Below are 27,344 nucleotides of genomic sequence, written 5' to 3'. Positions count from 1 at the left end.
ACACCATGGCCTCTTCATTGTCAATATGTAAAGTCGGGATTGTGAAGCATGATAGAGTAAATCATGCAATCCTTCGTCTATCATTCACCGGGCTGCCATTAGATCCCGTTTCTACCATTCATGAAATCATATTGTAGCAAGATTCATCGTTCCAAATTATCCAGTTCCAGTCGTCTAGATTCAGTTCTTTATCCCATTCGAAGTGAGCTCTGCTCCGACTGCCATTTTAATTCAAACTCAATATGACGGTCGCTGAAGTTTCCTTTATAATGCATGTCTTCCTATAATATCAGCCATATTATTTGAATCACTTCTGTTTGTGTGTTCTTTACATCACGTGGGATGTTCCAAATAGTTTTGATCATAGCGTATATATATATTCAACATGGTTGGCCGAGTGGATAGTGTATTAACTCTCCAACCAACAGACTGTTAATTCGAATTCCACGTTGGTGTGGATGTGGTAGATCAATTTCATCGCCTGGTATGAGGCTACCACCTTGCTTACTGAAGGTCTGTGCAGTGCAGAAAAAAAAAAAAAAATCTATATTTGGCCTCCAGAGCAGACCTAATTCCCTTAGCTCTACTCAGAGTACTAATTAGGTTCAGCCCTCCTTAAATTTACAGCCATAGGCAAAATTTTTTCATGCACAGAAACTTCCTCTTTATTTTACTAGAAAGCTCATTTCAATATCAATATTATATTTAAATTTTCAATAGAAACTTCTCCGCGCGGTTAGCCTAGTGGCTGTGCGCTTCGCAACCATATGCGTGGGGAAGAAGTGTCTTAGGTTCGATTCCCGTCAACGACGTGAGGAGCTTAAGTATCTTTCTCAGCCATAGCCAAGTTAGCCGGTCTTGGGCGTGGACAGCAGGTTTTTTCCGCCAGTTTATTCTGGGGGTTTTCATCCAGCAAGCTGACAAACCGACCCCGTGAACACACAGGATACAGCCATAGGATATAATACGGCAAGGAAGGCAACGGGAAACCACCTTGCTCATAATCATCTCCCTAGTATGGTAGCATATAGCTACCCCCCCCCCCCAGACCGTATGGCAGAAGGGAATAGATAGATAGATAGTAAACTTTTCTTTCATAAAATGTGTTAAGTGAAGTTTAGTACCATCTATCTTTATTCTGTTAATTATAACTAAATCTAGATTAATAAAGCTGAAGGATAATTTTTAGAGTTAATTCTTTATCATTTTTATTTTAATGAAAGCGATGGGGATAAACAATGTTGGAAAAACTATGTAAAGACGAAGATAAGTTAACATTTGTCAAGAAGTTCCTCAACTTTGATTTACTGCAATTCATTATGGAAAAGCACCATGTGTCAGCAATAATCTTCTTTACTCAGCGGGGAAAAAATTGGTATACCAGATGTCCGATGCTGCAACCGGAGCTGTAAAGAAACATCTTTACCCTCAGGATCACTGATAATAATTAACGATAGCACTTAAGCAAAAAAAAAGAACGAAATATGATTCCATCAGCTGCAGCAAGTTCCTTTTCTTTCACATATCTATGTCGTATTGAATGTAGACGATAACTTTAATTTCAGCTACGAGATTTGGGACAGTGATCGGATGTTTATCATGATCATCATTTAAAAAAAAAAGGTCTGGTACACAATCGTGTAAAAATATAATCAGATTTCAGGTCACAGATTTCTTCCAATTTTAAAAGCACAACCGTATATTTTATAAAGTAAATAAGTTTATTATCATTTCCGTACGTACAAAAATTCAGTACGTACTTTAGACCAGCGGTCTCCAAAGTATACGCGAACTCCAGGGGGTGCGCGAGTCGATACGTGGAGGTCTTCAAAAAAAAGTTTTATATTGATAGGAAAATAAGTAAGTAATTAATTAAAGATAAATAATATTACTTTCTTTCATCAATTAAACATATATCTAATATAGACAAAGACGTTATAAAGATCCTGTAAACTTAAATTTGCGAGTAGCGCACATTGGGTGACTTTGCACACATAATCGTCCGTGGCAAAGCTGTCATTTTTTTTATAGCTAGCGAGTAAATCTCTTACTTCTTATCATTGCCATTGTTTGTAGAGCATCCTAGTGTTGACAAGCCCAACTAGAGAAGGAAAATTGCTTAGTTATCCTGCTATCTACAGATGACCCCACAGTTGTATTAATTATTTGACTATTAGTAGTAAGTTGGACGATTTTTAGTATATATTGTTTCTGTGCAATTCCAACGCCTTTTTGTGCTTACTTTTACGTTTACACTAGAAACAGTGAATTAATATTATCAAAATTGCTTACATTTTTTAAGTGTTTGATATTATCAATAGCAAATGAATTATATTTAAATTTTACAAATTAACCCTCACAAAATGGATAAATGGTTAAAAAAATTTCCTCCAAAGAAACCGCGAATTGAAGATAATTACGATAGTACTTCTACATCAGACGAACAACAAGGAAAAGATAGGATTGATTTTTCTATTCAAACAAATTCGTTATCAGTCAAATTAAGTGATAAAAACATTAATCTTAACAAAACCTTGCCTTAGAAAGTTTAGAAATTATCAAGAAGACTACTTGAAATTGGGATTTACATCGACGATAGTCAACAATGAACCTCGTCCTACATGTGTATTGTGTCATGAGACGCTATGTAATAGAAGTATGAAACCATCATTATTAGTAAGACACTTAAAAACTAAACATCCTGAACATGAACACAAATCTTTACAATTCTTTGAACGATGTTGAGGTTGCATTCTTAATTGCAAAAGACCAAAAGCCACACACCATTGGGGAAACACTTGTACTCCCAACCGCCATAAAAATGGTAGAAATAATCCATGGAAAAGAATATGCAGATAAACTATTGGTAGACGTATAGAAATCATTGCAGATAATTTAAAGAAACAACGTATCGCAGTATCAGAAGCCACCAAACTAGAATTTCAAGAAATTATGAAAGAAATGCAAGGCCATTGTTCACATTAAATATTGTAATAAATGTTTGTAAGCTGTTAATAATAAAAATAATGTGTAAAAATATCTAGCGTTTTTAATTATTATATGATGATACAAGGCATATTTCCTCTTTATAATACTTATTACAATACTTTTTGCTCAATCAATTGGGGGTACGCGATCAAAAAAGTTTGGAGACCACTGCTTTAGACAATCAAATCTCAACTGTTCTAGAACTGTCGCTGTTAGTCGTCCTACTCAACATCACGATTAGTTAACAGCCTAAAACAACAACAAGTGTGAAATGATCCAAGACGATAATAAAAAGGTGTTTTGTAATGACATTTTCGTTTTTCCGAAACGCCAGAATCTGTTAAAGCACATCATGAATCTCCAAAAGATGCAAAGAGGAGTTGGTTAGTTTAAACGAGAAGTAAAATCGATAGTAACATTTACCGTGAGCTACTGCAACATTTCATTAAAAAAAAAAAAATAATAATAATAATAATAATAATAAAGAAAGAAAAATAAAATAAGAACAAAGGAATATTTCATTTCCGAATACGAAATGAATTCTAATGAGAGTATAAATTATACTGCAAAGTGAATCTCTCTCTCGTTAGGTAGCATATAAACTTAAGGATTGATATGGCTCTTATGAATATGATATATCAATAATGTGAATAATGAAAATAATGGGTCTATACATCTGTGTGTAGACACATTCTTTTCTACACACGGAAGTGGTTTGCCTCTAGGTACGATGCTTTATAGTTCTTAACATGAGTGGCATTATTAAAAATAATGAAAAAATAAATAAATAAAACGAATTGCTTCTTTCAGTTGCTATGTTGTTTCTGCTGATGTGTTGTTTGATGTGATTCCCACAGCTCAGTGACAGTGGCTGAAATGTACGCTGAGTGCGGTCAAGAAATGGAAAGAGTGCTTTTTTCATTATAAACATCTTCCAGGAAAAAAATAAAATAAAAAATCATTGGGGTATTTTCGAACTGTCAGGACAATATATATATATATATATATATATATTTTTTTTTTTTTTTTTTCATTTTGCTGTCACTAAATGTTTTCTTGGATACAAAAATGATCCCATAGGATTCCTTCGGACTGGTTTATTCAAAAATGAATAAACCAGTCCGAAGGCTCTGCAGGGAACTTGTTGCGTCACCTATTCTGTGCAGAGCAAGGTCCTATCAAAAGTCTTTTCGCTAACCGCTACCGAAATTATAACACTTAGAAGATTGTTCTCGGCTTCTGGAAAATGTATTTATTTTTATCTCCAAAATAAACATATTAAATTATTACTACAGTTAATTACATATTGATTTGTTTAATAATGAATGCGCATTTGAATAAAATTTTCATTAAGACTAATGTCTGAAACAAATTTTATTCTAAAACTGTTTTACAGAGAACAATGTCTCATTCTATTAGCTAATTCATAAAATTGGGAATGTAGATCTCTTATGCATATGATATATCAATAATGTGAATAATGAAAATACCGTACATATCTGTGTGTAGACATTATTTTTTACGTGAATGTTCTATTTCTCGTTATCAGGACTGGCTCTCGGCATAAGCAAAGCAAGCGCATGCTTGGAGGTGACAGTTAAATGGGTGACATTTCATCAAATAATAATAACTTTTTTTTTTTTTAAATCTTCAATATTATATTAAAATAGAAACGACCATTAATAGGAAAAGTTTTTATTGCAAAATACAAATTTTCTATTTTCATTTTAAAAATTGCAGTAAAAAATGCAAAAGTTAACAAAAAGGGCAGAGTGGCTAAAATTTGCTTGAGGTTGCAAAACACGTATAATTAGTTCTGTTCGTTATTATGAGGCAAGACAGCTCAAGCAAGGACTGTTGGTGTTGATGATGGGTTCTCATGAAAACGATATTGAAAGAACAATTTTTTTAAAGATTTCCCAGTCGTTTGCTGTCTGTGTGACCAAGACAACTAATATTAATCTCATTTCAATTATAAAAATGTTATACTATACTATTTATCGAAAATGTAACAAAGCATATCACATATGTATATATGTCACATATGTTATAAGGGAACTTTATTTCCTTTCTCTCCATATGAAGGACTGCACTCAATCCCATGAGACAAAATTTCAGGAGAAAATTTGGAATTTCTCCTGAAATTCCAGGGCAAGTCGTAACTGTTCAGTGTAAATCTTAACTGTTCCACATATAAAACTTTTTTTTCCTCCTGCCACGCGCCAACTGGACATCTCATATTCAAGATTTGCATATAACTAACGGGATAATATACAGTGTTGTCAAAAGAACAAAATGGTTTATTTCGTTTACTGCTGGAAAAAGTTGGGGGTAATATTCATTTAATAATTATGATCAGTGCTGAATCCAGATGATATACCAAGGACACCCTGCCATTAAGCTTCAAATATTTCTTCCCCATCTTCACAGAATTAATTTAACAAAATCTGTATATTACAGAAAACTGCTTCCTTTCTTGTGGATGACTAGAATCCTATTATGCCAAGCGAGTAAGATGGATTCAACAATGACTGAGATGCCGTGATCGACAGCTACCAATAAATCATTTTTAAAATGTTAAGAATCGATTCTACATACATATTATATTAAACAGCGGGTTTTTGTTTCTTCTTCTTCTTCTTCTGCAGCATGTCCCACTTAAGTAGGGTCACTGTTTTTAGTGAGTCTCCTCCACATCCTCCTGTCTTAGGATGTAACCACATCCAAATTCTTCATCCTAAAGTCCTCCTTCACCAGCTTCTCTCCATCTCTTCTTTGGCCGCCCGCGCTTCCTCCTTCCCTGTAATATAATTAAGCTGCGAGTTTATTACTTAAAGAGTTTAGAAGGCATCCGTATGTGCGTCGGCCCACATAGAGTCGATATTCATATGGAGTATAACTAAGATTCAAAATTAGACGAGATTATTCGCTAAATTGCCATTAAACTTTAAGCACGCAACTGTAGTTACTGACTAAAGATTTCGTAGATCAGTTATTATTGACGATGCCTCAATGACTAGAATGATGGTGGTTGAAACGATGCGAACCTTTATAACGAGCTTTTCAACTGAATGTAAGTTAGCCAGTTTCATAGGTTTCTGAGTTTATTATCCCGTAAAACAGTCAACACTGGTTAGTAAACACATGATTAACATATATGACACAGTGGCTGAATTGTATTAGTTGCTTCGGTCGTTATTCTAAACAACCACCTCCTGGAATCTTGTATTTATGAGAAAAGTTTTTTTTTTTTTTTTAAATATTCGTTTTGTTTGGCGATATGTATTTCTTTACATGACTGAAGGATGAAAAAGAAATCCTTCAGTCATGTAAAGGCGTTTGAAAAACGAGATTATAAGATTGAAGAACTGAATTTCTTTATTTTTTTCTTTTTTTTTTCTCGGATTTAAATTTAGATTCAATGCCCAATTTCTGCCTTTAGTATTTTACATTTCAAAATTCAAAATCGATGAAAGAATTTGGGAATTAGATTCACAAATTCTTTCTTTGAAATGTTCTCCTATAACAATCCTAATTGTAGATTTAGAATATTTTGGGATGGTCTGATTTTAAAAATTCTGTCCCATCATTCTCCCCCTGAACCACCACAATGTTTCAAAAATGTCAATATTCACAGACCAAAGAACAAATCGCCAGTGCTAACGAAATCGCTCTTCACTGATTTCACTAAGTCAGTTACACATTTACGAAATACTGAAATTTTTGGGATATTGTGGCTTATGAAGTTGATCTGGACAGAATATTAAAAAGTGAACTGTCCCAGAGAATGATAGTAGCCCGTATTATGTGTTGTTATATGTGCGAAAGGGGGTGGGGTGAGACAGCGATACGTTTCTTGTTGCAAAACCTACAAATCATCTGGTTTTGATGATACGTGCACCACTATAAAGCCATCCCAAACAGGGTTGTTATTTCTAGCAGAAATTCAACTAGCGATCTACTACCATACTCTTCAAAGGTCCAAAAGTACATTTTACACAATTCCTTTCGTTCATAAGGGAAGGCATTACCTGTGCTTTGGTAAGATTTGATCACTGGCGTCAGAGATTGCCAAACCTTGAATCCCCTCTTTTCGATTTGCTGTGCTTGCCTCAAGATTTTGTTGCCAACAAGTTACATTCGTTTGTTCTCTATCCCTCTTCAAATTCTCATAACCACTATGATTCTTCTGATTACCTATCTCTATAATTTGATTTTCGGCCCTCTAAATATTCAAACGGTTAGGCCATCTTTCTTGACGATTACAACATCCGCAACTCAAACTACCTTCCCTTTTTCAATTCCAGAGATAAAGCAGGTAAGGAATGCCAAGGTATTCCTGTTAGCAGTGCATATTGTCCATATACTCAGAAGAACTAGATAATTCTCATCATCCCGTTAACACTGTCATACTTTTCAAAGCCAGTTCTCCTTCCAGATACCCTACAGATATGAGATACCCTATATCGTCCAAGTTTATTTTATTGTGGAACACCCCACCTCACCCAGACATTCTGTTTCATTTTCTTCAGCATTCCAATGATGCCAAATGAGATGACAGACATGAGTTCTACTCTGGCTCTTCATGGTCTGATTATTTCATTCTCCTGATTCAGACACATATTCTGACTGAATAATAGAAATAATTCTATTCCAACTGGCATTCTATCAAAAATCCCCACCACTGTCCAAGCCTTAGTAATCCACCAAAATATGCCAACGCAGTTGGCATATTTTGGTGGATAGAAAAAGTTTGGTGCAAGAAAAAGTTCATCCTATCAAAGGGACTCTGGAAAACTCCAACTTCACATTCGGCCTACACTGCGGTTGCAAAATAAATAAATAAATAAATAATAAACTATCCACAATTTGAAATGTTCAGTTGCAGAAAAACTGCTTAAATGATAAATGATAGTAGAACAATTTGGCTTCTCAACAGGCCCATTGAATTTTTGGCCTTCCACGCTCCCATTCACCACTCTCCCTAATGGTACTGTGGGTGATACCAAAGGTATCACCCAAAGATAAGGCAGATCTCCAGGCATCATCTTTCTCCGCAAATTATCTCCCACATTACCAAGAACAACTCCTTCTGTGTCTTCTCCTCTTCTAGTAATTTAGTAGAAAGAAATCAAATGAATCCTAAAGAGATTGAATATCACTAAGTCACTTGGTTCTGATGATATATATCTCTCTCTTGTGACCCAAATTTGTGCTCTAAAATTAACACCTATTCTATATTGCATTTTCAGTCTTTCCTAATCGACTAGCCTCTACACTGTACTATGGAAAGAATGTGATAAAAGAATGTGACAAATTATCGTCCAGTTAATCTTGTCAGTTATCAAAAATCATGGAGAAGGTCATGAACCAACTTTTCATCACGTTAAGGGTCACCAACCCAACGATATGGATTCTGCTATTCGCAGTCCACAGCTACTTTTTTTTTTTTTTTTTTTTTTTTTTTTTTAATCTATCATCATCCATTTCCTGGCACAAACCATGGAAAAGCGTGGAGAAACTCACTTGGTCACTAGTGACATGCCCAGGGCATTTGACTGAGTCTGACACAATAGAGAATATCATATGATTTCCTTCTGTCTTTTGCAATTAGGTTGCTGGTTTCCTTTCTCGTTGCTGACTGTGTCATGGTAGATGGCCAGATTTCTCCACTAATACTCTAGTACTTCCAGGACTTTAATTTCACCTCCCTTTTTGACCCTAAATCATATCCATAGCTTTTCGGATGACACTCTTCATTACACAAACCTTGTAGTTTGTCTAATGAAGAATGAAGCAATCACGAAAATGCTTCAATTTCCGTAATCTTTCTGCTATTGCTGTGCTGCGAGGATAATCTTGTGAAATTCAATGCTTCCAGTCCTAATTTCTAGCAAGACTATCTCACTTCACTGCTCCGCACTTTCGATAATACCTAGATCTCCAAATATGATCATCTTTCTTTTCTCTTTTTGGGTTAGCTTTCACCTCTAGCCTTGCCTGGCACAAACGCACCTTAGCTAATAGCTCCTTCAACTCCCAAAAATCTTGATGTACTTTTCTGCTCAAGACTACTTCTCATCTGTACATCTGCTGACACCCTATAAATCCCAAATATTAGCTCAACCTGGAAGTTCGCACGTTTCGGGTGGTGCACGTATAAACCACCCTAAGAATGCTTGACGCTATGCAGAATCTGATTAACTGATACCTCTCTCTCTCTCTCTCTCTCTCACACACACACACACACACACACGGTTTCTGCTTTATGTCTCTGACACATGTATTTTCGTAATAATATCTCATGTACTGACCACCATCATTCCTCCACTTTTTTTCAGGACCGCAAGAACATAAGCTGCTGGTCAGTCAGCACTGAATGAGCTTCCCCGCCCCTCCTTTTATAGTTCATCTACCGCTGTTCTGAACTGCTTTCCTCAATCTATCGTTTCTAATGCGTCGATATATTCCTTCTTTCACTTTAACTTCTTATCCAAACACAGCAATGATATTTTATGGGTTTTGTATACTTTCGTTTGCGGGTATGATTAAAAAAAAAAAATCAAAAATAAATAATAAAGCCACTACACTCAAAATTTGTTTAAGGAAGAAATAAAATGTTTCCAAGAAACTAAATCAAATATATTTTTCTGCACATTTTACATGATATACGAAATTCAAGTATTTGAATTAAATATTATTTTAATGTTGTTTATTTTAAAACAAGAATATAATTTCTTGTCAAGTATAATATATGTTATTGTAATATTTCGTACAAATTTATGCGAAATCAATCTCAATCATGGTACCTCTTTATATGGTCTGTCAATGAGAATGCTTGAAAAACGAGCACAGATTACAGATTTCAAGTACAGTATTTGATTCACAAGAGATGGTCACTACAGCCCTGTACCCTATTTAAATAAAAACGATAAAAAAAGTATGAATGAAATATTGCAATTGTGGACATTAAAAATTCCCTATATATATATATATATATATATATATATATATATATATATATATATATATATATATATATATATATATATATATATATATATATATATATATATATATATATATATATATATATATATATTTATTTATTTACTTACATTACTACATTATTACGAGGTACTTACATTACTACAGGACAAATTATCCAAAAAAATGTTCACTTTATTAAAGCATTGCATTCATTCTGGTTACTTCAGATATAAGGACTCCATTTACCAACAAAAACAAGGCCTGGCAATGGGCAACCCTTTGTCCCCAGTGCTAGCTAACATCTTCCTTGAAGACTTTGAAAAGAAAGCCATATCTTCCTTCTCATTTAAACCAAAAGTTTGGAAAAGATATGTTGATGATATATTCATTATTTGGAATCACGGGCACACAGCTCTCACAGATTTTCTTCGTCATCTAAACATCCAACATCCTAATATAAAATTTACTGCTGATATAGAAAATAATAACTCTTTACCTTTTTTGGATGTTATGCTTACACGATGCTCTGAAAGATTAAAAATCTCTATGTACAGAAAACCTACGCATACCAATAGATATCTGCATAATCTTTCTCATCATTTTCCACCACAAAAACTGGGAATTATATCTACCTTAGGACACAGAGCACGTTCTCTCTTAAATGAACAAGATGAACTACAAAAAGAAATGAATCACCTCACTCTTATTTTTAAACAAAATGGATACTCTGAAAAAACAATTAAGAAATTTCTTCTGAACCCTCCTAAGCAGTGCACAACAGAGACTATTAATTTTAAAGGTAGCATCTCCATTCCATACATTAGCACAGTCTCTAAGAAAATAGCTAAAGTCCTTAAAAAATATAATATCAAGACCTTCTTCACCACACTTCCAAAAATCCGCTCTCTAATCAGCCATCCAAAACCTACTCATCACAACCTTAAGTACCCTGGAGTATATAAATTGTGGTGTGATTGCAATATCCCATACTTTGGTCAAACTAACAAATCTATCGAACAACGCATAGAAGAGACATCTCATACAAAAGATCTCATGCAACTGCGTTATCCAGTCATGTTCTTTTTTCAAATAATCCTAATGAAGACCAACAAAGCCACTCTGTATGCTGGAATAGATCAGAAAATATTTTTCGCTGTGAAGATGAGTTTGAAAGGAAAATCGTAGAATCAAGGGAAATCCTACTGAACCCGGTCCACTTAAATAATAATTTAAGTTATAACATCCCAGATAGCCATGCTGCAGTTATTCAATATTGGCGTTCACGTGAACTTGCACGCACAATTGCAACAAACAATGGCACGCCAGTTGGAACAACTTGAAAAATACAACGTTTTTATGTATCGATTATGTGAGGCAATTTGTACCTGTAATTTCCAGTTTGTTTAAATAATTCAATGTTTATTAGTATTCCTTTTCTTTATAAATACCTGAAGAAGGCTGCTATATGCCGAAACTAGTAGAATTTATCATTAAAATCTTTATATGTTATCTCGGTCTTGGAGTCATTAAATCTATTTTTTTGAAATATATATATATATATATATATATATATATATATATATATATATATATATATATATATATATATATATATATATATATATATATATATATATATATATATATATATATATATAGGAGAATGCGAAGGACTTATATAAAAGCTTTTTTTTTTAAGTCAAAATGTATATCTTTTTCCAGAATGAAACAAGGGACAAAAATGACGTTTGCAAATAACATTCAAGCAGTATGAAAGAATGTGTTTGCAAATATTCCGCTGATTCCTTCCAAGCCGATGCCAGCAAAAGGAGCGGCTAAATGCCAATCGTGACTACCTTTCAAGTCTACAACAAACAATTTTGAAACCCATCAAAGCGATTCCACTGATGTTCGACGAGATAGAAGCCTCGTTAACAGTTGACCAATTACATTGTCCGTCACAGTTATCGCGGACTCTTGTGAGGCGTGGCTTGAAAAATGAGTACTCGCACTGGATTGGTTAGAAATAATAAACGTCTTCCCACCAGCATTTTGTGCTTAGTTCAAGTGGTGTTAGTGAAAGGAAAGCCTGGGGAGAGTTTGTTGCTTAAAACTGCTGCCAAATCTACAGTAACTTGGATTTCTCAGTTTCTCGCGAACCTGTAAACGTGTTCTCGTTCAGTGATGACTAATGTCACTAAGTAGCATTAGCATGTACACACAGTTGGTGAAGCAGTGCACGATAAGGTTATTCGAGAGCTTCTCGTTCTAGTGAGCCATCAGTGCAGCGTCCCGCCAGCCTGTCGCCCATCGGCCTCGGCACCGCTTCGTTAATTGACCGCTCGTTGCCCCCTATTTGGTTTTACGATTGCTTTCGTTAACGAGTGTAATCAAGGATATGGAAAAAGCAGCTGAACTGAAGTTTCGTTTGAGCTTTCCGTTGTTCGCAACATCTGGTGTACGGTTGAAGTGTACTTATCGCAGTTCTAGAACATCATTCAGGTATGTTTTCTTAGTTCTTTTACTGAGTTCGTTCAGCGGACTACTCCAACCTGTAAGCAGCACAGAAGTCATGCGAACGTGCGAACCCATACGCATCGATATGTGCAAGAATCTGGGCTATAACGTGACGGGAATGCCAAACCTTGTCGGTCACGAGCTGCAACAAGATGCTCAATTACAACTACAGACATTCGCTCCTCTGGTTCAGTACGGATGTTCTTCGCGACTTCGCTTCTTTCTATGCTCCGTGTACGTTCCTATGTGTACCGAAAAGGTTCCCCAACCTATCGGGCCTTGCAGACGCTTGTGTGAAGATGCGAAAGCCCGTTGCGAGCCTGTGCTATTAGAATTTGGTTTTCCGTGGCCTTTGGCGTTAAACTGTTCACAGTTCCCGCCCGAGAACAACGACAAGCATATGTGTATGGAGGGCCCTGAACCTGGTGAACACGAAAGAAGCCGTCCTCGTACATTTCCCCGAGACCGCCGGCCATCACGACCAGGCCATCGTACGTCAATAGTGAACAGCGGCAAAGTAGGGTCACAACATGTAAAACTGCGGGGTCAGCATTATGGATTGTGTCAAGATTTGAAGTTTTCTGATCACTATTATTACATTAACAGGACCGCGCGTTGTGCTCCGCTTTGTACCTCGGATATCCTGTTCACAAAGGACAATAAGGACTTTGCCGAAATATGGGTTGCTGTTTGGGGCGGACTGTGTTTCATTTCCACTTTATTCACTGTGTTGACCTTCTTGGCCGATGTGTCGCGATTTAGTTTCCCGGAGCGAGCCATCGTATTTCTTAGTATCAATTATAATTCGTACAGCATCGCGTATTTTATTAGACTCATTGCTGGCCGTAACGAAGTCGCATGTCACATGGATAGTCAATACGATGTGCCGGTGCTTATTCAAGAAGGACTTGACAACATTAATTGTACTATTGTTTTCATGTTGCTATACTTTTTTGGAATGGCTAGCGCTGCTTGGTGGGTAGTTCTAACTGTCACCTGGTTTCTCACAGTAGGACTGCGATGGACTCACGAAGCAATCGAACAGCGAAGCACTTACTTTCATCTAGCAGCTTGGATCATCCCCTCTGCAAAAACGATAGCAATTTTAGTACTTCGTGCAGTCGATGCCGATGAACTGACTGGAATGTGCTACGTAGGAAATCAAAATCCACAGATCCTCATGCAGTTCGTTTTGATACCTTCATTTACTTATCTTTTAGTAGGTTCTATGTTCTTAGTAGCTGGCTCCACTGCTATTTTGAAGTCAAAGAATCATCGACCACAGCAACGCAAAGTTAAGGTGGAGATAATGATGGTACGTGTTGGTATCTTTGCTTCGCTCTACATAATTCCCGCCACATGTGTTGTAGCTGCCCACTTTTATGAGTACTCATTGCGAGCAGAATGGCTTCTAGTCAGCTCTGCTTCGCAGCCAAATGTGGAAATCTTCACATTAAAGATTTTTATGTCTTTAGTTGTCGGGATTACTACGGGACTATGGATCTGGTCGAGCAAGACACCGTTAACGTCATGGCGAAAAGTAAGTAAACGGTTTTCTACCCGAAAGCAACCTGTTCCTCCTTATTTGAAGGCAGTGCCACGTACTTATATTTTGTCCATGGATAAGTCAAAAAAACTAAGAGCGGTAGGAGGAAGTGAGACAATTGTTTGACTCTTAATTTAGGAGAGAGGAAAAAAAACTGTATCAGCCAAGAAACAGTGGTGTACGTGGTCGTATCTCAAATATAAGATGCTACTAAAACCAATAAACTTATTCTTGGTGACTGTGAACTGAAAACTTTCTTAGCACACACTGTACATATGTAAAAACGGTTACTGTATATATTGAACATTTACGATTTTCATTTTGCATATAGTTTTATTTAACTGTAAAAATAAGGTATAGTACTGCTGTAATTTCAAAGCAGATTTTGAGGGTTAAAATATTTGGTAGTATTTGAATAAAATGATTTGTTTAGAATTAAGTATGTAATTTGTCAAGTTTCCAGAATCAGTTATTTCAAATTACATGAATAAAATAAATAAATGTTCACTGTTAGTAAATATTCATTCCTTATATCTATTAAAAACTTCATCTAAAATATATCTCGTTTATAAAATGAACTACAAATCTAGAATGTGTCTAAGACAGCATAACTGTAATTATAATAACTAAATTTAACTTTATTTCTAAATTAATATAAATTATTAAACCATAAGCTATAATTTCAGCATCGTTTGATTAATATTTTACTGATGCATAAATTAAAGGGGAAAATATTGTTATTGTTATCATCTATTTCTGTAGATAAATAATATTTGCATTTTCAGTTTTATTGCAGCTAATTTCAATGATATGCAGAACTCAAGTGAATTTAGTTAAAAACGAGCTAATAGTAAATCCGAAAATAGGAGATAATAATTAAAAAATGTAGTTAATTGTTTACCAAACGATGAGAGATATTTAAAATTTAAGCCGAAAAGAAATGTTTATTTCTATAAAAATTAAAACTCCTTGATTTGTAATTTTTAAGCGTTAAACTATAAAGTTTAATGTTTTAATTTTCCATAAATTGATAGCTTAATTAAAATTAGTGAAACCAGAAATCTAACAATCTGCCGCTTGTATTTCGATAAAAATATTTGTTTCTAAAAATAACAATCTTTATAATTGAATTGTAGGTGGCGGTGTACTTCGTGTTATAAATTATATTAAGAGAACTATAATATTGTTAATTAATATTAATACTAATAAACAATAATAAAGAATATTAATAGTGTTTTCAAATTAATATACAATAATTTTTTAAGCTGGAAAAAGTATCCTTCATTTATCATGTCGTTTGGGCTCTCGTAAGTGTTACGTATAGAAACGCTTGATTGTATGAACGTGTTAGTGATTATATGAAAGTTATAGTAAGAAGTGACTTCCAGAAAAGGTAAATATTATATATTCTAATCATTAATTATCAGTGCCATATCTACTGCTAATATTTGAAAATGCTAACACTTACATAATTGTATGTTTTTATAAATTTCTAAGAAACTTAGTATTTGAATTTCACTACTGAATTTTAAAAGTTGTTTGTTATTTATTCACGCTATTAATACAGTGCAAGTGTTTGCAATAGAAAGTAATGCTATCCCTTTGCTTTTGTGAGCCTTAACAATTTCGCTGCCTTATCAGTATTTACTGTTCATATAAATAAATACTGGGCTAGTTTCTCTTAATTAAGGAAAACACCATCCCACTTCCTTTTTATCTCCTTCCCAGTGGATTTACCAGACGTCTGGTAAGAGTCTGATATGCACTTTCCGCCCTTTCCAATTTCTTGTTGGGATTTCAAGTGTAGGTGATATTGTTTTGCTGTTTACTTAAGAGTAAGCAATCTAAAACATCAAAAGTCATATTTTGCATTCTGTTTTCTTCTGTTCTTTTTTATTTTCGCTGTTTTTATCTGTAGTTTGTTAGCTATAAATAGAAAGATATTAGCAAAATAGCGTCTTATTTAATTATTTGTGAAACATTCGTTGTAGTAGTACCGTCATGAGCTCAATACTCACTCACTCATATATCATGTGTCTAAATCCTTTTTCATAATGCTGAATTGTGAATCGTAGAAAATATTTAAATCACAAATAATTTTCTGTAACATGTTTGAAATGTGAGTGTGGAGAAAATGTTCACGTGAATTAAAGAAAAACAACTCTATTGTAAATGATCCAAACGAAGAATTAGTTGAAATAAATATTTGAACTGTTGTAAATTTTGTCATTTGTTACAGTAGTTGGGACTAGCTGACTACTCATTTTTAGCATATTGATGTTAAGAAAATAATGACATGAGCTGGTGATAATTTTGTACATTACTCACTTTGTAAATTTTCATATGAGGTGAATAAAGCTTGTTATACTTTAAAAAGAGTATTCGGAAATTATTATATAAACTTCTCTGATTTAAGAATGACTGTCTGTGTATTTTTAAAATTGAGATAAGGCTGCATTATAGGATGGTCATGGTTGCAAATTAATTTTTATAGACTAGAAAGCGATTCGCAATGTACAAGGTCAACAGTACATTTTTTTTTTTTTATTCAGTAATTTTAACATTTCCCATAAGCTTAAAAACCCATAAGTTTTGATACTTGTTGTTAAAATAATTTCATACAAACTTCATTCATTCATATATATATATGAATGAATCCAGTTCTTCACTTCTATATATATATATATATATAGAGAGAGAGAGAGAGAGAGAGAAAAATTTTTTTTTTTAAATTCTGTTTTTTATTTAGTTTGCTACCTTCCTGGTTTTCAGTCAAGGTAAGCATGTAGAAGCATGTAAAATAATACAAAAAGTCTTCACTTATATTTAATTTCACTCAACGCTTTACTTACTTTTAAATTGTTCCTAATGCTGTGTCCCAATGCATTTTTTTTTTTTTTAATCAATTTCATTTAGTTACATTGGTAAACTGGTTGTATTTAGTTCCGGGGGTAAGCGGGCTGAGGACTGAATAAGCTGGGAATCCAACTCTGGAAACAAAACATGGTATACTTTTTTCAAAGTCACTTCAGGCTTCCAATAAGCAGTGAGGTGATCTTACAAGGTACCAAGTATAGGCTATTATTTAAACCGGATAGTAAGTAATGAAATGATGAAAATTCGCATTTTGTAGCAAGTTGAGAATGTTGCGATGTTAAACTCTCGAGGAGGGGGAGGGGAATCGCATGCTATTCATAACTGTACTTTTGTAACAAAAGGGGGGGGGTGAGGAAAGAAAGTATTGTGCAAACTTGTTTCCATCATATCAAATTGCAAAAATAAATTGTCCTAAATCCTTCATAATTTATATCTTCAGACTTGAATGGATTGTTTTTCATATACAGACAGATGTTCCAGTAATAGATTTATTCAGTACAATGTGGATGAATCGGTCTTTCTTTAGACCGGTCCTTTCTAAATAGGAAGGGCAGTTAAGAATGCTTTACAAAAGCATAAAAGGAAATTAATTCCCTTAATCTTCTTTTTGTATTGATAGTTGACCCTCAGTCAAACATGGAGCGCTTAGCTGTGAATAGCTGGACAGGAAGAACTAAAAAAAATTTATCATTGGATTTTTATTTCTATGGATCATAATTTTCAGTGAATGCGAAACAGGATTGATTCTGTAGAGAATACAAGCATAAGGAATGAATAATCACAAAGAAAATTGGTTCCATAGTTGGAGTATTTTCTTTTCTAAGCAATGTAATCATCATTTCATGGTTCATGCATTGAAAGAAAAAAAAAACTTCAGTATATATTTTTCGCTTGCAGGTACAGATTTTTCAAATATTGTTCAGAAATATGTAATACATTACAGTGAAAAATAACACGTAACTAAGAATATAATATATACATTTACATACAGCATGTTCTATTGAATGGCCTGAAAAACATACATCTCAGACTTCAAAAGCACAAAGATGTAGTTATAATATATTAAGTATGGAATAAAGGGGAAAAAAATGCTCCTCTGACAATTGCGTGAGAAGAACTTAAGCATAATGATAAAATACTGTTAACTATTCTTGGATATCCTAAAAATTATGTTTTGCAGACCGTTGAATTTTCTAGAAACGCTGAAATAGGTGAGCCAAAGCAAAAAAGTGCAAAATCATCACGCTCTCTTTCCTTCATCCGTTTAGTATTTAAATACCTGTGCGTACTTTCTTTATGCCTACTTTCTTTTCATCTATTATTTAAACTTCCTCTAATATCTTTTTTCGTAAATTAACTCGTATGAAACACAAATCAAGTTAAACAGTTCTTGAGAATGCATATCGAACTGCAATACTGATAAAACGGAATATTTAAATGAAATTAAGTGTATTGACATTAACTCATGGTGAAGAGTGCTTATTTAAAGTATCAATCCTATGTGAACTGAGAAACGTTATTGAATTAAAAGTTTCACTTGAAAAATCTACTAGGAAATATTTTCAATCGTTTGAGACCTTCGAGGTGTCCATCTTTCTGTAACTACCTATGCCAGGTTTCTGGTGACAGTGCAAACATTCAGCATATACCTAGAGCCTCGATTTATCTGATGTATTTAGATGAATCGAGGACTCATTGCCTTTTCCTTATTGAATCTTTAAACAGAAGCCTTCAAATAAAGATTACTTTTTCCCCCTTAGATGTGATCAATAAAGATCAGAAGTGTCTTGAATAACACTATGTTTGATTTATGGAGTTTTCCAGTTTATTTAGCCCATAGCCACCTCCGTTTTAAATGTACAATGGATTTACAGTTTTCATGGACGGAATTTAAAAAAAAAAAAAATTAAAGCTGAGTGAAAGAGAATCTATACCAGAAAAAAACTTGCTTGGTTGACTGTACTGCGACAATACTCTATACTGTAATTCTAGAAAACTTTAATTGAAAGACACTAAAAGTCTAAACGGCTCACAGACCTGAATGTTCAGGTGTGCTTTCTTTACTGTGGTACTTTGCCAATGTAGGTTAGGTAGTCTCTTCCTATCATATAAATTATTCTAGGAACAAAAGTAGCGAGGCAACCAAGTCACTCTTATTAATATGTCCGCCTAAATTGAATGTACTAATTTCATATTTTGTCATTCACTGCGTATTCCAGCATGCACAACTCCTTACCAGAAATCTGTAGTTTGTTCTTGCAGAAATATCTTCTGAAGCCTAATATATGTTTGAGTTTAAGTTGACCAGAATATGAACATAAATGATATTAAAGCAACTGATATAACCACAAGAAACAACATAGGAGGATATAAGAATAAAAGAACATAAGTTATCTTCACAACTCTGCTACTAGTATGTTCTTTCTTTCTTGTAGTTATATCAGTTGTTTTAATATCATTTTTGTTCTAGGCGTCATCAAAACTTTCTTTTGTTATCAAAAGAGAGAACGGACGCCTTCATGGGCAAGGTGCATCGTGATATGTAACAAGTCATGTGTTTATAGCTAGGATAAATTAGAGGATTATGATGCTCCCAAGTCAATTCAACTGTGTCCGGGTGAAATGGCTGCGAGAAGGGAACTGACAGAGTTTGAAAGAGGCATTGTGGTAGGATGCCATGTTGCAGACCTATCTATTCGGCGAATTGTTGACAAATGGGCCATCCGAGGTCAACAATCAGTGATACCATGCCGAGATGGAAACACAAGGAGTCAAGTACTACTTGCGGCGGACAATTCACCACACTCACCGAATATAACTGCAGAGTGCTACAAATATAAAAACTGCCATTCGTCGGCCGATACCTTGATGTGGAGTTCAGAGCATCAACTGAAACACGAATCTGCAAAAACACATTCAGAACCACATTCAAAAACACGGCTTACAACATGGGTTTCCATGGTAGGACCGCAATATGCAAGCCCTCCATTACCCGAATCAATATTCAGCGTCATCTTGTACAGTGAGATGCAGAGGCTTAGAAAGCTGTGTTATGGAACGACGACTCACGCTACATCCTCTACCAAGCAGATGGACGGGTGTGTCCGATGCTCAGTGAACATCTCTTACCAGAGTGAGTTACCCAAACTATGAAATTCGGCGGTGGTGGTGGTGTGATGGCATGGTCCTGTTTTTCCTAGTTTGGCCTCAGACCTCTGTTTGTGGTGCCGCGAACACTGAACTCCGAGAGGTGTCTGAACGTTCTGGACTGTGCAGTGCTTCTTACTTTGTGGCGTTTCTATGAAACTGACCATTGTCTCTTTCAGCAAGTCATAAAGTGCTGTAACTGCGTGGTTTGTGGACATGAACGTCACCACATTTGACTGGTCTCCACAGAGCCCTGATCTCAATCCTATTGGGCATCTGTTGGATGAACTGGAGCGTCGGGTGAGGTCAAGGGACGTCACCCCCCCTCACAACAGTCCAGGATCTCATTACATGCCTACAGGAAGAATAATCCAAAATTCCCATTGATCACTATCGTACGCTTGTGGAAAGTATGTCCCGTAGGATTATATATATATATATATATATAATGTCACGACAGATCCTGCTGTATAACAAGCTCCTTGTTTTCTGCCCCCCCCCCCCACAACAAAAACCTATTCATTTGATGCGAATCATATTATTAGTAATGTATTATTAGTGCTAGCCGAGTATCTCCATTGCGTCCATGGCATCGCGGGAGTCCCACACTAACAATTTTTCACAATAAAACCTATCATACGTCTCATTCCTCCACAATGCATCCAAGTAGTACTCACCGCGGCAGACTGAACCTGTCCATTGTATGATGATGACAGGATAATTGTGTGTTATGTATTAGCAAATAGAGTTACACAACAACAACCATCTCAGCAACCCATTTCACTCATTCACCACCTTCGTAGCAAAAAATCTAAAATTCACATTGCTACTGACTTCTTTTTAACTACACTTTTTAACTTCTTTTAACTACACTTTACTCAACTTCCAATGACGACCACTTGTTCTTTCCCCTTCTGTGTATATTGAAAAATTTTCCCTGCTTCCATTCTATAAAACTCTTGTAGCAACTTATATGTTTCTGTCATATCTTCCCCTCTCTTCCGTCTTCAACCAAATTTTTGTAATACACATAACTCACATATCTTCAATCTACATACAAAGCGTTCTACACAAAACCTGATACTAGGTCATTTGCCTCTGAATCTTTTCAACCATCTCCACATCGCCTAGAAACCCAGGCGCCCAAATCTAAGCATAGTAATCCAGATGCGGATGCACCAGATCCTTATAAAAAGGAATAATGATGTCTTTTCCCTACTGGTAAGCGTATTAATGATGGTATATTATTTTTTAAGTGTATGCGATTATATAAGATGATAAGTAAGTAAGTAATTTATTAACATACTGAATAAGTAGTATAAATGAAAATAAGTATAATACAACAGTTGCAGCAAGTATTTGGAACAATGCAAGTGATAATAATAGCTTAGTAAAAAAGTAATACTACATATATTATTATACATACATACATACATACATGCAATATATTCTATAATTTTCCAAGTGATAATATAGAGATTGATAGTAAAAGAAAAGACTTGGGAATAAAGAACATAAAATGGAAATATAGTGGAAATTACTGTACAATGTGTGTGTGTGTGTGTGTGGGTGGGTGGGTGGGTGGGTGTGGGTGTGGGCATATGAATACATATAAAAAACAATTAAGACATAATATAAAACATTTAGAGCAATTTTCTATAATATGCGTTTAAAATAAAAGTCAACATTATTCCCATGAGTTAGTCTCTCAATCTTTTCTAAAAGTGCAACCTGATGTTACAGACTTTATTTCATTAGTCAGTTTATTGTAGCTGCTTGTTGCTAAGTGCTGAAATGATTTGTGAAAATTTTCTTTCTTTGCTTTGGGAACTACCAGCAAGTTCCGGCCACAACATAAATTATAGTCTACATTATATACAGAAAAATTTACAATGCAATTTCTTATATACAGTATACAGCTATAGATAAATAACTGTAGATTTAATCAAATTATAAATAAATCAGTTTCAGCAACATTTAATAATAACGTGTGCCGAATTTATTATCTTGCAAGATTTCCTCATATAACACAGAAAGTCCCATCAGAACGGATGAACGGAGCTCATCGTGAAAAAAAAAAATTTTATTATTTATTTATTTATTTTTGGAAATTTCCTGCCTGTCTCCTAAGAGGAATGAAAAGGCGTTATAGGATTTCTTTATTATGTATTAGTTTCAGAGTAGGGAGGAGATTAACAAATACTGCGAAGGGAAATTCAGATTTTAGTGAAAGCGAGCAGTTGAATATTAAGTTTTACATTTCTAGTTTTATTAATATAATTTACTAACATTTTTCACTAGATTTCGTTTCATTTTTTTTTACTTTGCTTTTATAATTCGAAAATATACATGTGATACATCTAAATACTTATTCTTTGTATTTATATCATTTATATTATTTATATCACTATTCTTTGATTTTTTGTAAAAGATGTAATTTCCTCTATCTTCACCTACCCCTATTCTCAATCCGCCAGAAACATTTTTTTATTTGTTGGATTATTTAGATGGCAAAGTTAGGTAAAACAAAATCCTCTACAGTGCATCGCTTCTTAGGGATTAACAACTCCTCTGAAAGCTTGTACTATGAGCTTTGTTTCATTTTTCTAGGATGTACAAGTGTTTCTCTGAAGTTACATGATTATCATGAAGGTTGTGTATAAAAGAGAAAAACTGTAATCATTCGGCATCCTTTGGCATATGTTTTCTCTCTTTATGCTCTCCCCTCTCTACACACAGAAGCGCTGCGCGCACACACACACACACACATTAGAAGGAACTGCAAACAAATTAATAGCCATTACTTTTACATTATGGGACAACTGAAAAGGATAGGAAGATAAACTTTTTTTTTTTCTATTACGAGAGCATGTAATGCGCGTCAGCCGAGCACGCTTATAGTAAAACAACGCTTAAATCAGCAACCAAGGAATGCTTCTCGTGCCGACAAAAGTGAAACCTCTTCCGAAGTCAGTGGTGCGATGAAGCTGCAAAAGAGTACTTGCCTTTGGTTCATAGCATTGTAAAACAACAGCATATGAATTACTCGAGCACCTTAATTTCAAATAGAGTTTATGACTTTTTTTTTTTTTTTTTTGTCTTTTCATGTATGCGATACGGAGGTGGCAATGTATGCTTTTCTCAGATTGTGATTCGTATTTTGTATCCAAATGATATTTAAAAGAAAAAAAATTAACAGATTAATCATCTTTTGCCTTTAGTACTTCTCGTTTCGATGATCGTGGTCGGTGGATAACGCAAGTCTTAAAGTAATATATTATATTTCTTTAGAGTGTAAAAATTTATCCCGGAAGGTCGAAAAGAATCCAAATCGGCAAATAACTGTAAAAATATTACTGCTTTTTTTTAGGTACACCATGGCAATGCCTGAAAGTCACCATTGTGTTCAGTGAACCACTCTCATTAGGGTGACCAACCTGAACATGAAAATAAGGGAGATTGGGTCCCGACAAATTTTAACGAAATTTTTGGGCCGTGAATCCTGCATATTAATTGATAGGATGGTTTATATTTAAAATATACAAATAGCAATTTAAATTATCGCACATCAAAATATTTAATATAATTTTAAACATTTATACTTACATAGAATTAAAATATCCATACTTCTTAGATTAAACTTATTTAGATTTATCAACAGATGCTGCAGCAGCTTTGTTTTTCTTGTCTCCTTGTACAAACTGCAAAAACTCTTTACAATCGTAATCAAAATGATCACTACAATTAGTTCTAATTTAATTAATTCTAAGCTCCTTTGATTTCTCTGATCTGTCCATTTATTGTTCATCATTGAGAACATTCTCTCAGTGTAGGCATTTGAGCCTGGAATACTTAACACAAAGCCTAAAAATTTACCAAAATTTGGAACATTGATTTTCTTGTTATTTAATTCAGTAAATATATTCACCCACTTTTGTTCAGTACTTCCTGATTTCACCATATTCACAACACTCACTGCACTACAAAACTCTTCATACCGAATGTCTTCATTTACAATATCAATATGAAATTGTTGAACAATGGCTGCAAATGCCTGAAAGAAAGTTCACTGTCCAAATTTAGGGGCACAAAACAATGGATGGGATTTGCAACAGATGAATCAAAATTCTTGGAAATGTAATTGCACAATGAAAAGTAAAAACTAACAAAATCATCTTTTTTTTTTTTTTTGCAGGGCTGGGGTCATATAGTTTCAAATCTTTTCAGTGACATCACCAAAAAAACTCTCCTTTATCGTCTGTTGAATTTTACTACCTAAACATTGTATTTTACTGTAGCATTCAGTGATACTAAGATCTGCAGTTTCAAGGGATTTGGCAGCTTGAACAAGTTTAGCACCAATGTTGGAAAAAAAATGAAGGTATACCTCGATAACACACTCCTTTTCTGGATCCTCATCACTGAATTTTTTTTTTTTTTTCAAGATTTTTGGACAGTCGTTGACACTTTTAAAATAACTCTTAATAGGTAACCAGTTCTTTATTAACCTATCTACAGCTAATGTCAAAGAAACCACCGAGTACGAACATGACGAAGAATTTCAGACCATTCTGCTTCAAGAAAATCAAAGAATGATATTAATTCTTCTCTTCTTTTTGCAGCTGCAAAGTGTCCATAAATTTTTAAAACTATTATTTCAATATCAATATCCAATCCATCAAAGGCACGTTTGGTTGCATTATGCAAAATATCATTGTAGCAGTTTGTTTTAACCATGTTTTCATTGTCTTCTGTGAGCAGCTTCATTACAGAATTATGTTTCCCGTAATTCACGTGTGCATTATCTGCGCAATATGAAGTAACATTTTTTACATCTAAATTGTGCTCATCAAGGGAAGACTTTATCATGCTATGAATGGAGTTAGCTGCCTCATCAACTTGCTCAGTGAAGTCCAGGAACCTGTTTTTTATGCCACTTTGAGGGTCAAAATATCTCACAACTAGAGGAGACATCTTTCTATTTTTATGGTTCGAGGCATCAGTTGCGATTGAAAAAAAGTTGCTGGTTTTTGAAAGATCTTTTAAAAAATCGATAAAGTCCTGCACACTTCTTGTAGCCAGAACATTTTTCACAATTGCTTCTGCCTTTGTTCGACCACATGAAATCTTCTTGGCCAAATTCGAATCATAGAAAATGTCCCTTTATAGCTTATTTGCGCAGTCCATGCTATAATTGATGTTATGTTTTACAGTGTGAAAAACTAACGCTAACTCACCTGCAGTGCTGTTTAAGTCCTTACTTGTATTAAAAAAGAGGTTCAAATTCGAAGTTTTGGCATCTTTCTCTCTCCAGTTATGTCTTTCAGTGCTAGAATGTTGCTTGTAGTCATTATTACCCTCATGAGCGATACGGAAGTCATGTTTACATAATATACAATTAGTTTTTTGAACGTTAGATGGCACGGGTTTTAGCTACGAGTACTGTTCTTCCCATTTCTTCAACACACAAATGTTTACATTTCATTTTTGGCTGCCTTTCTACATTATTACTTTCCGTGTCACCGTCACTATCCATCACGATACTATGGCATTCGATGTTCAAAGATACTGAAAATACTTTGAGAATGAATGAATGCAGACACAACGGCTAGTAGGAACGCAAGATAGGAAACAGACAAACAAAATCCGGAAGTGTATATCGAAAATCGCTAATTTGATTATTCCGAATGGGTATCCATTATTGAAATGGGGCCAAAGGTTACAAGATCAACTCAACGATATAACATCTTTGTGGGAACACCCATTTATATTCGTTGACCGGAACAGAATTGTATCGATTAGAATTTTCCAGACTATCGATATTAGTGTCAAATTGTATTTGGCGGTTATAATATACATTGAAAAATTAACGACAATGATTGATTATGAAAAATACGGGAGTGTTTGAAAATCAATACGGGAGCCGGGATGATCCAAAAAAAAATTATCTAAAATACGGGAGTTCCCGGGAAATATGGGAGAGTTGATCACCCTAACTCTCATACATTATTGGCAACGTGGCATGATGCATTATTCTGTTCTGGAAAGGTAGTTATCAGGAAGGGAGAATCTAATCAGCTACAACCGATAGGTACAACACTTTATAGCAAAGTACAATATACTGATACAGAGCTTCCAAGAAATTCCCTGGAAACATCCGTCATACCATAACGTTACTGCCTCCTGCCTGTTTCTGTTGAACCCTGACATCATGGTGATTCCTCTCCACAGGTTTTCCTGTAACTTTACGTCCACCATCTACACAACATAGCTAAAAAAAGAGATTCATCCAGAGATTGATTCATAATTCAAACAAACTTTTTTTCCAAGTCTTCAGTGGTCTAGTGATGTCTCTCAGATGCAAACTATAGACGTGGTCTTCGTTGATTAAGCATAAGCATGAGTGCCTTGACTGGCCGTTGGCTTCGTCCTCTGGTTAAATGCTTCAGTTAGCTGGTTTTTTGAATTTATGTCTATAGGTTTGCATGCAGCGGTAAAAGAATAACCTGTTTTACTTGGAGCATCAACGAAAAGTGGACTTCTACATTGGCCGGGTGAATGTTGTTCTGTCCAGTATCCATTTACTTTTCATCATCATCATCCTCAGGAACTGTGGGCACACTGCCCGTTGGTATCTCATGCCTTCTTTACTATCTTCTTCCACCTTTCTTTGTCCAGTGCACAGTGTCGCAGTTTCTGTAATCCCATTCCACACTAGCCTTTATGTCGTCTATCCATTCTCTGAGTGGTCTACCTTTTCTGTTTACACCATCCATGATACCAAACATGAATGTCCTTATCTTCCGATCCTCGCTCATCTGCAGATGTGTCCAAATAATTGCAGTTTCCGTTGTATAATCTTCTGCATTAAATTCTCCTTTGGTTGTTTCTTCTGCTAGAACTTCATTTGTGATATTCTGTACCCACCCTAGTCTTTGAATCTTCCTGTAACCAGTTCTTTCAAATGTTAGAATTCTTTTTTTTTTTAAATTCCTTATTTATTACCCACATTTCAGATCCATACAGTACATCGCTAAAGATGTATGTTTCTAGTACTCTTAATTTCGTTTGCAGGCTGCTCGTTTTATTTTCCAGATGTTATCCATGACCTTCAGATTTGTTCTTCCCTTTACAATTCTGATCTTTATTTCTTTTTTACAGTCCAAGTCATATGTCATTTTACTTCCCAAATATATGAATTGTTCTGCATTCCGTCCACTTGTATCTTTTATTTCATGTTCTTCTCGCCAATTGCTATTGTCTTTGTTTTTTCCAAGTT

General features: G+C 34.8%; 1 protein-coding gene and 1 long non-coding RNA gene across 2 annotated transcripts in view; one reads left to right on the top strand and one right to left on the bottom strand.

The window, feature by feature from the left end:
• Positions 1-9,774: 9,774 nt before the first annotated feature.
• LOC150094283 (uncharacterized) overlaps positions 9,775-27,344 on the bottom strand; it is a 168,862-nt gene continuing 151,292 nt past the window's right edge. Inside the window, exon 4 of the long non-coding RNA XR_016550218.1 lies at positions 9,775-9,902. This is a non-coding gene — a long non-coding RNA (uncharacterized LOC150094283). The remainder of the gene's footprint in view (positions 9,903-27,344) is intronic.
• LOC150094284 (frizzled-4-like) lies at positions 11,980-16,411 on the top strand. Its single transcript, XM_090411909.1, has one exon. It carries the CDS (start codon positions 12,377-12,379, stop codon positions 14,165-14,167), a length of 1,791 nt encoding a protein of 596 aa, XP_090268035.1. The 5' UTR covers positions 11,980-12,376; the 3' UTR covers positions 14,168-16,411.

Source organism: Typopeltis vanoorti, chromosome 22 (assembly GCF_054136105.1).
Source record: "Typopeltis vanoorti isolate ZY-2024b chromosome 22, IOZ_Tvanoo_1.0, whole genome shotgun sequence".
NCBI lineage: Eukaryota > Metazoa > Arthropoda > Arachnida > Uropygi > Thelyphonidae > Typopeltis > Typopeltis vanoorti.
Note: the sequence above shows the minus strand (reverse complement) of the source record. Positions and strands in the feature narration are given on the sequence as shown.

Excerpts from the sequence above, each read along its gene's own strand:
- LOC150094284 (XM_090411909.1), top strand. The coding sequence starts at position 12,377 with ATGGAAAAAGCAGCTGAACTGAAGTTTCGTTTGAGCTTTCCGTTGTTC.